The sequence below is a fragment of the Eriocheir sinensis genome, chromosome 23 (genome assembly GCF_024679095.1).
Source record: "Eriocheir sinensis breed Jianghai 21 chromosome 23, ASM2467909v1, whole genome shotgun sequence".
Lineage (NCBI taxonomy): Eukaryota > Metazoa > Arthropoda > Malacostraca > Decapoda > Varunidae > Eriocheir > Eriocheir sinensis.
In genome coordinates this window covers 6,818,576-6,828,656 of record NC_066531.1, presented here as the reverse complement: position 1 = coordinate 6,828,656, position 10,081 = coordinate 6,818,576, and the positions used below count along the sequence as shown (strand labels likewise).

At 50.6% G+C, this 10,081-nt stretch overlaps 2 protein-coding genes across 2 annotated transcripts; one reads left to right on the top strand and one right to left on the bottom strand.

The window, feature by feature from the left end:
- The first annotated feature begins 5,563 nt into the window (after window positions 1-5,563).
- LOC127002562 (bromodomain-containing protein 4-like) lies at window positions 5,564-7,545 on the top strand. The gene is made up of 2 exons (XM_050868644.1): window positions 5,564-7,015; window positions 7,141-7,545. Exons 1-2 carry the CDS (start codon window positions 6,152-6,154, stop codon window positions 7,543-7,545), a joined length of 1,269 nt encoding a protein of 422 aa, XP_050724601.1. The 5' UTR covers window positions 5,564-6,151.
- Window positions 7,546-7,986: 441 nt separating this feature from the next.
- Window positions 7,987-8,970, bottom strand: LOC127002561 (uncharacterized). The gene has a single exon (XM_050868643.1). It carries the CDS (start codon window positions 8,968-8,970, stop codon window positions 7,987-7,989), a length of 984 nt encoding a protein of 327 aa, XP_050724600.1.
- Between the last annotated feature and the right edge of the window lie 1,111 nt (window positions 8,971-10,081).

Sequence of the window (10,081 nt, the reverse complement as noted above, 5' to 3'; positions counted from 1 at the left end):
TGGGCCACCCCGCCATAGTAAATGCCACTAGGCGATGGGGCTTAGGGGATCGATTTGCCAACTACATCGGCAATGTATATGCCAAGGTATCCACGAACCTGGATGAGAACACCAGAGTGGAATATGGAAGAGGTGTCATGCAGGGCGACTCATTGTCGACCTTACTGTTCAACCTCACTTTAGACCAGACCCTGTCCGCCCTGCCCCAGAACGTCGGAGTAGAGCAGGATGGCCGCGCTCACGGCTACCTGGCTTTTGCTGACGACGTGGTGCTACTGGCCTCCACCAGAATATTCTTAGAGGCAAACCTGCGAGCACTGACATCTGCCGCGGCTGCCTTGGGCCTCGAGGTGGGACCCTAAAAGTGCGCCTCAGTGGGGGTAGTGGCGGATGGCAAGAGAAAGACCTGGTACCAAGACAAAATAAGGCTCCATGCTGGAAGCGAGGATATACGGTCCTTAGGCCCAGGTGACTTTTATAAGTACCTGGGTTCACGGGTGGGCGCCGCTTGGGCGAGTGGTCCGTCCCACATGTTGAGCTCGCTAAGCTGGGGCAACTCCAACGAGCCCCAGCCAAACCCCAGCAGAAGCAATGGGGCCTGGCCAGTGTGCTTCTCCCTCAGATGTTGTACCCTCTGCTACACTCGAGGGCAAACAAGGGTGCTTTAAAAAGGATGGATGTGGAGATTCGGAAGTTTGTCCGGATCGCCCTCCATCTGCCGCATGATACCCCCAAGGAGTACTTTCATGCGACCGGCGTGGATGGCGGGCTCGGAGTAGCAGCTCTCGAGTCTCGCATCCCCCCGATTAAACCATGACCTTCTAGCCCACCTCAGGCAGTCCCATGACCCTGCGGCAAGTCCACTCGACGACGCCTCCACTCCATCTGGGAGAAAGAGAGAAGAGAGTCTCTGGTCCGAGAACCATTATGGTTCTGTTGACGGTCGGGGGCTGCGAGGAGCAACACAAACACCGGTATCCGCAGCCTTCCTGGACGGGTCTGCCCTGATGAAGGGCGAGATTTACTCGAAGGCGGTGAGGCTTAGAGGAGCCTTGCTACCTACGAAGCCCCGCTCGGCTAGGGGTTGACTGAAGCCCGACGTCATGTGCGACCTCTGCTTCGGCCGTAGGGTTCATTCCCTTGGACAAATCTTACAGCAGTGTCCGGCCGTTGCAGGGGCTAGAACTCTACGCCACAATACCATTCTTGATGGCGCCGTCCAGGCCCTCCAGCAGTCTGGGTATCAGGTGCTTAAAGAACACTCCATCCCGACTCCAGCAGGGTTAAGATACCCAGATATTGTATGCTGGAGGGATGATCGCTCGCGGGTAATTGACGTGCAGGTTGTTGCAGATAGTGCCGCCACGGACCTGCACGTGGCCCACGAGCGCAAAGTGTCATACTACAACGTGGCTGCGGTGAGAGATAAAGTAAAAGAGTGGAGTGGAACACCCCCCGTAGTCAGCTCGCTCACACTGTCGTGGCGGGGGTGGTTTCCCCTGCCTCCGCGAATACGTGGAGCGCTCTGGGGCTGCCCAAAGCCGCGCTCAAGCTCGTGGTGCTCCGGGCCCTCGAAGGAGTCCGGATCTTCCAAGCACACATAAACACGGCAGGGGCACCCGTGGCAAGGGGTGCACCATGAAAAGGGCCGCACTCTATGCAAAACACTAAGGCAATGTGCAAATGAAAAGAGCTGGATTGTGATAGTGAAGTGAGATGTGTTAAGATCTGGTAAGAGATAAGAAGTGCTGTGAAGTGTTGCACGAAGCCAATAATGGCACCCATCTATCCCTGTGTTCTCCTACCTCATGAGTATGTATATGGTGGAGGAGAGTGTGTGTCGGTGATGGTTTTGTTATTGTTTTCTGTGTACTATTTATTTATATGAAGGACTTCGTGTGTGCGTTCCTATTGCTTGACAGCAAAAAACAGAAACGGAAACACTGGGTCCATCCCATTAACGCAAGGAGATATCGGTAAGGATAATACCACCGAACTGAAGAGAGATGAATCGCGATTCTTCGCGTATTTACGGATAAAACCGGCAAGTTTCGATGTTCTACACTCCCTATAGAAAGAAAATTTTCGAAAAGGTAAGATAAGTTTTTATTTAGTAATAATTCAGAAATTTATATTGAGGATACCTGTAAAACAGTTTGAACAAAATTAACTTCCGTTCATAACGTGTTTTATCCCTTTTTACAGGTTGGAACGGAAGAACGTCTTGGAGTTACTTTAAGGTGGGTGCAAATAAACTAATTATCTTCAGAAGTTACCGTAGGACTGCAGGTCACAGTTCACAAAGGGGCTAAATTTTGCTAATTTGGCATGTGCATTTTTGGACAATTACCATTTGTTAGGAATATATACTGAAGAGTATTGTGTTGGATCCGATGGGTCAGAATATTGGTTAGGTGGCACAAGAGTGTAGTATGTTTGCTGGACGTCAGATGCTCCCTGGACACAACTACTTTCTATTGGTGTCAATTATGCCTTCGGAGTTATTTGCTTCAATTCCAGCTTAGTTTGTATGAGAAGTCTCCCGTCTTCAATTTGCTTCAGATCATTGGCCAGATCCATGGCAAACACTTCCAGTGGGTCTTTTGTTTCTTCCATTTTCTGCCTTGAAATTGCAATGGTTTCTTTCAACAGACTGAGCTTCTCTTGCTCAGTGCTGTCCGAACATGCTGTGCTGTACCTTTTTCGCTTTGACTGCGAAGCTGAACTTGTCGATGCCTCGCTTGGACTCCTGCTTCCGGCTGAGGATATGCCAGATGCCTGTAGTGCTTGCCTCACCACATCTTCCTCATTATTTTCCTCTATTAGTTCGTTTGTGTCGTCGAAGCTCTTGTCATCGTTGTCTCGTCCGCTGCACTGTGTATCCCCCGGGTGACCTGATGTCATTTTACGTCCAATGAATTCATCTTTCATGAAGTATTGTGATACAGTGAATTTACCGTACCCAACGGTTATGTTTCTCGCAGGACACTAGAACTACACCAGGACAACTCCACAAAAAAGATACACAAACCACTTACCACTAATTCATCAGGGGTGCCGGGCTTTCCCCTACAAGCACCTCCCAGCGTTACATCGATAATCCTAACAGGCCTGATAGTAATACCTATTTGTAATCACTGTAGGAGGCACTTATCTTTCGAAGGGTTTCAAAAGTAGTGGTCTCTTGAATTAAGTTCTGGAGGAGTCCTGTTGTCCTCGAGACTAAGTTTAAGTCAGCACTGCCGCGAGTTAATGTGGGGCGAAAGCGAGCGCTGAGGTGTTGTTAGCTTGAGAGCTGGTGATGTTGTGGGCCGAAAGCCAACCACGTGGGTCAGAAGGGGTATTTTGAATTTCCCTCGCCAGATGGCGTGGCTTTCGGTCGGTTAAATTATCCTTGCCGCAAGGGCAATTATTTATTATTTCATGAAAGGAAATTGTAAATTGTAAATGTGTTTAGTCTTCAGGCAGTGAATATGGTGATACTGTCTCGGTTTGGGAGCCGATGAGCGAAGTATGTAAGTACCATCCAAAGCTTATTTGAGCTCAGACGATACTCTTAGTTGGCTTGAACTCTTGGCCCGAGACTAGTTAATTTGCCTAATCCCCTGGTTAACTGACCTAATTCCTAACAGAAGAGAAGCTTTGTAAAATAGGGCCATGTTATCTGAGAGGACTTGTCAAAGGCCGGGGCACCAGATTTTGTTTTTGGCAGGGAATTCACGTGCTTTCTCATGGTATCTTTCAGGGTTTTTAGGCGCTCTTTGACCTCGTTGAATGACAAAAAAACAAAAGATTAAAGATTCACTTATATATTATGTTATATATTTACTGTAAAATTATATGGTCAAAATTAAAAAAAAAAAAAAAACGAACATTTAGCAAAATTTTGAGTCGAAAATAAACTTTCCACAATAATGAGTTAAAAAAGAATACTTTCTTACGGTATTATTCTTACCAATGCGTAAATACCTAAGTCTTTTTCGATACTAAAATCTTTTTTTTTTTTTTCCACTTCCAGGGTTTTGGCGACGGGAGCATCATTCAGATCATTGGCGTTTTCTTTTCGTCTAGGAGTATCTACCGTAGCTGGCATTGTCAAGGAGACTTGCTTGGCTATTTGGGAATTACATACAACGTATCTGCCAATGCTGACCCTGCAATCCCTTCAAAATACAGCAAAGGAGTTCCTTGATAGGTGGAACTTCCCAAACACCATTGGTTGTATTGACGGCAAACATATTCGCCTTCAATGCCCAGACAACAGTGGCTCCATTTATTTTAACTACAAAAAATTCTTCTCAATCGTGCTACATGGTGTTGCTGGTCCAGATCTCAAGTTCATTTTTGTGGACGGTGGAGTTTTCGGAAGATAAAAAATTAAGCATCTTTTGGACTCCAATGAGTATAACCTCCCAGCAACTGCCAAAACTACCTCAGACTTGCTCATAGAACTGCCCCTCTTCCTACTTGGAGACGCAGCGTTTCCGCTACGAAAATACCTCATCACCCCATATATCACCGGCATGTCCTATGAAAAACGAGTGTTCAACTACAGACATTCGCGTTGTCGCCTTTGTGTTGAAAGTGCATTTGGAATTCTGGCCGGAAAGTGGCGTGTGCTGCGCACGGCTATGTAAGTCAACGTTGACAATGCTACTACTATCGCACTGGCGACAATCGTTCTCCATGACTTTGTCTTGTCAGTGGAACAAGTAGATCCAAATGATTACGAAGATTGGAGTGATGACTGTTGGTCAGGTACTTGTCGACACTTGTAATCATTGGATAGACAAACACTGAATAAACTTAAGTCCGTATATTCTATGGAAAGTAACAGAGAACGAACTAGTACGTGCGTACGCGATACAGAGACAGGGTGAACTGGCCCATGAGCGGGAGCGTGGATGTTTTGGCACCAGCTTTCTCCGCGTGGGCCGCCTTCTTACCCTTCTTGTACTGTGAGACGCCTCTCACGGCAGTGGACGGGGTCTCTGTTTCAGAGTACGTCACATTGGTGGCCTCATACGACCGACATTTCGTCACTGTCTCTTGAAGCGTGCGGGAGGCGTCCATGGTGATAAGCTCTCGCCTCAACTCCCCGTTGCGAACTCCCGTCAACAAGGCATGCTTCATCTAGACTTCCTCGCAACGTGCCCCTGAGCACACTTCAATCTCTTCCGAAAGACCCTTGAGACGTGCGTAGAAGTCGGTGAAGCTCTCACCCTCGGCTTGCTGACAGGTGGAGAAGGCACGGCGACGGATCGCTTCGTTATGCTGACCCTTCACGTGCTCCTGCAGGAGGTCAAGCACCTCTTCCACCGTGTGCGGGGAGTCGACGGGGATCTGAAGCGAGGTCTCCAAATCACTCAGTGTCTTCGTGGAGAAGCACATCCTCAGCTCTGCACGCTGCATGTCTTGGGGCATGCTCAACAGGCGACGCATTGTGGCGTGATCATTCCACCGGCTCCTTCATATCCGGAATTGTCGGTACGTCCCATCATGAGCGAGAGGCGGAGGAGTGGCGGCGGAGGCCTTGATGGGGGCCTTCTCGATTAGAGGGGAGACGCGCTGCTGCGTGGCACTCGTAAAGGCTGGTTTAAGCCACACTGACACTTGCACGACTTTGTGGCACGCATTGGCACGAACTCGGTCGTGCCAATGCGCAAACTAGTCGTAAACTCGCGTGAAGTGTTCGGAAACTCGTCGTGACTGCATCACATGTCGGGACGAAAATTTTGAAATGTTTAAAATTTTGGCACGACAAATTTTTCGTGACGGGTTCGTTAACTATGCGCAAACTGTTCGTGAACTTGTCGCGAACAGTGCGGGACAATGCAGGAGGATGCGCACCAGTGCGTGCCAGTGCGCGCCATGCCACGACATGCACGACCTGCCACGCATTGTTCACGAACTGTTCACGAACTGTTCACGACAAGTTTGCGACATGTTTACGCATTGGTGCGCGTCGCAGCATGGTCGTGCGTTACCCCTGACACGGTCACGTGTACTTCACGCCTTGATGGCACGAACAGTTCACGACTAGTTCACGCACTTCACGAACAGTTTGCGCTTGGCACGAGCAGTTCACGACGAGTTTGCGAGTAGTTCACGACTATTGCGCAACTATTGCGCAACAGTGTCGCTCGCGTCAATGCGGGGGTATATAATAGCCACTTCTCGCCATTCCACAACTTGCCAGCAAGCAGACAACATGCCGAAGACGAAACAAATAGGTGGAAGAGCAAAGCAGAGAAGGCCACAAGCCGACAGGCCAGAAAATATTGGAGCAGATCCAGAGCCAGAGACCGCTGAGAGAGATAAATCCCTCCAGTCATCCATATCAAGTGTCGATGGCATCCCTGAGACACAGCAGGATACACTTGACACCCAGAGACAGCCATCCAGTGAGGAAGAGGCTACCCGGCAGCAGAAGAAGCGGGTCCGGGTATCCAAGAAGGAAATCCCTGAGTACCGCTGGACAGATGAGGGGGAGAGGGGGTTGGCTGACCTCATCAAGGAATACCCCCAGCTGTATGACAAGAAGCAAAAGGAGTGGCTTAACGTGGCGACCAAGAACAGCCTGTGGAACCGAGTCGGAGAGCAGCTGAATCCCCCTGCCACTGGTCCCCAATGCAAGAAGCACTACGAGAACATGCGCACCAGGGTGGGGAAGATCTTGAAGAAGGAGAAGAAGAGTGGGGCAAGCCAGCCTGAGAGGAGTGCCCGTGACGACGAGATCATGGAGACTTGGAGTTTCTTAACACAGCACATCGTTCGGGGAAAGACAGTCCCCAGTGAGCAGTTTGCTGTCCCCGAGTCAGCCACAGTGACGAGCAGCGACGATGAGGATAATGATGTCCAGTCTACAGGGTCCCAGAGCCAGGCATTTACTACAACAGGCAAGGGCAAGGGGAAGCGGTCCAGGCCCCCAACAACAGAGACAGCCACCACAACCGCCGTCACTACCACCACATCGGGGGTCACCCACATTGACCTCAGTGAAGCTGTCAGGCAGGTGAGAATCCCAATGTCACTAGTTGTAGATTGTATTCCAGTTTGTTCCATTTCTCTTGACATGACATGTGCAATATGATGCAATCAAATGCTGTACTAACTGGTGCCAATGTCTGTATGTTTCAGATCCTCTCCAAAGCAGACTCCCAGGGCGCCAGCCACTCCTACACCGGCCACCAGAAGATCGTCCATGATTTCGTGTGCCTGCACATGCAGGGCATCCCGGAGGAATCCTGGCACGAGTTCCAGATTGACTGCCTCAACCTGGTCCACCGTTACAGGCAGCGGCGTCCGCTCTTCCAGCAATCACAGCAACAACCACCCATGATCTGGCAAGGCCCACAGCAGCAGCAACCCTGGCAGCCCCTTCAGCAGCAGCAGTTCTGGCACCCCCCTCAACCGGCCACCTGGCAGGCACCGCCACAGCAGCAGCAGCAGCAGCAGCAACCTCCAGCAAGTCAGCCAGCACCTCAACCCTTGTTGCCGCCCCAGCCACCACTGGCCTCCCAGTCTTCAGGCCAGTCGTCCTGAGTGGGAACCACGGATGCCACCTGCCCCGTCAGCGACTCTTGTCCAGTCGCCATCACCAACCCCTTTAGTGTCGCCGTCAGTCATCTTAAAGACACCTGTGACATCACCCAGCTTCCCGGGCCTGACCCCAGGGTCGGTAGGCAGCATCCTAGAGAGGAGTTCACCCTCAACCCCCTTCACCTCCAAGGACCTTAACACCCCGAAAGTCCACCGTGTATCCCCAGGCAGCGGTCCCAGCATCAGCAAGGACACTGAGTGAGACACTTTGAAAATGTTGTTTGTTGTTTTCATGTTAATAAAGTTGACTACTTTAAAACACTTGTTTTCATTTTCACATTAAAATAAAGTTAGCCACAAATAAAAGAGACACCAAAAAGGAAAAGAAAAGAAAAATAAACGAGAAAGATTTTATTTCAATAGTGGTACAAATATAGATGCAGCTCATGGGGATACCATTCTTTCTTGCCAAGGGACGGCACCAGCAGGGGACATGTAGTAATGTGACAGGTAGTCTCGCTGATCCTTCGCCTCCCTCGCTGAATGGTGGCCTGGTAGAGGCATCAGCCCCAGCAGCTGCTGGTCGAGTCTCCATCTACCAGGGATCAGATCATGTGTGTCCGGATCTTCGCGGTCCACTTCTGGAATTGCATGTGGGTATCTGATGAGGAGGAGGTTGTGTAGGACACAGGCGCACATGGTGATCAGGTTGATGTTGTCGGGGTGCTGCTGCATTGTTGTCAAGAAGCAACGGAACCTGTGAGACAAGATTCCAAAGGCATTCTCCACAACACGACGGGCACGAGACAATATGTAGCTGTATATGCGTTCTCGATGGACCTGTGATCGGTGGGAGAATGGTTTCATCATCCAGGTTCGGAGTGCGAAGGCGTCATCCCCTACGAAGTGATAGGGCACTGGCTTATCATCATTAGGGAGCGGTTCTGGTTGAGGCACTCCAGCTCTGTGGTCTTCTACAGCATCATGCAGGGAACAGTTACTCCATGTTCCTCCATCCGATGCACCACCCTCTGCCCCAACATCCACATACAGGAACTTGTAGCCAGCATCTGCCACTGCCATCAGTACAATGCTGTGGAAGCCCTTGTAGTTATGGTATTTTGAACCAGCATTGGGTGGCTTTTTCATGGCGATGTGCTTGCCGTCTACAGCTCTCAGACAGTTGTGGTAGTTCCATCTGGAGCTGAACTTGGCAGCAACTTCCTTCCACATCTTTTCAGTTTTGGGGCAGCGGAGCACTTCGTCCTTGTAGACCGCGATGATGGCTTGACACACCTTGAGTATAAACTTGCAGATTGTACTTGCTTCAACCCTGAAGCTGAACTGCAGACTTGGATAGGAATTTCCAGTGGCTAGGAAGCGGAGGGTGGCAGCCAGCTTGAGTCCAACTGGAAGCGGTTCCCTCATGAAGGTGGACTGTTTCTGGAGGCGAGGGTTAACTTCTCAACCATCTCTTGGAACAGGTCAGGTGTGATTCTGAGGTAATTCTTGTAGCCCCTTGGATCTTCCTTGTGGAGTTCAGTCAGTAGCGTGTCATACTGTCCAAACTCCTGTCTTCTGGCCAACCATTTCCTGACCCACACTTTCCTTGGTGTCCTTCTTCGAGGTGGGGTTGCCTTTTCTTCATCTTCTGCCTCTTGCACCCTTTTCTGCTGCTCTTCAACAATGGCTAGAGCAGCCGCCAGGTATAGGCATCTTCTCTTCTCTGCTACGACGCTGTCTCTGGAATTCAGCATGTTGTCTCTTCCACAGGCAATCCAAAAATGACGCCAGGGGTGGGGAGGCCCCCTTTTTATATGGCGTGCCCAAATCGCCACGACGGCCTCCGAATAGCGCAAACTCGTCGGGCCAATGCGGGAAGTGCGTAAACTTTGCGCGAACAGTGCGTAAACTATGCGTAAATACGTCATGCCAGTTCGTGTCAATGTGGGCACTATTGGGCGCGCATTCGTAACCTATGCGTGAACAGTGTGTGAAGTCGTCGTGAACAGTGCGGGAACAGTGCGGGAGCCTCCCGCTGCGTGCCACCAAAATGGCACGCATTGCCACGACACAGTTCGTGGCAATGCGTGCCAAAGTCGTGCAAGTGTCAGTGTCACGTTACACGGACGACAGTTTTGCCACGATATGCCACGACAAACTGTCGTGCCACCTCGTGTCCGTGTAAATACAACTGTCGTGGCAGCCCGTGGACTCCTCGTGACTTTGTTGTGCCACCCCGCGGCCTTGTCGCGACAACCCGAAAAATTTTGAACATGCTCAATATTTGGTCACGACAGTGCCACGAGAAAAATGTTAAATCTGTCGTGCCCATTCTGTCGTGCCACCTCGTAGCCCCTTCACGACAAGGGCACGACACCTCGTGGCGCCCCGTGGCCCGTCGTGCAAGAAGATGAACTGTCGTGGCAGCCACGACGTCGTGCCCTGTCGTCCGTAGAAATCCAAGGGGTGCCGAGGAGGGCACGACAGGCAAAATGGCCTGCAGCGACAGTGGCACGGGCTTGACGCGACAGAAAAA

Excerpts from the sequence above, each read along its gene's own strand:
- LOC127002562 (XM_050868644.1), top strand. The coding sequence starts at position 6,152 with ATGCGGGGGTATATAATAGCCACTTCTCGCCATTCCACAACTTGCCAG. Across the intron at positions 7,016-7,140 it reads TCAGTGAAGCTGTCAGGCAG|ATCCTCTCCAAAGCAGACTC; the intron begins GTGAGAATCCCA and ends TGTATGTTTCAG.
- LOC127002561 (XM_050868643.1), bottom strand. The coding sequence starts at position 8,970 with ATGAGGGAACCGCTTCCAGTTGGACTCAAGCTGGCTGCCACCCTCCGC.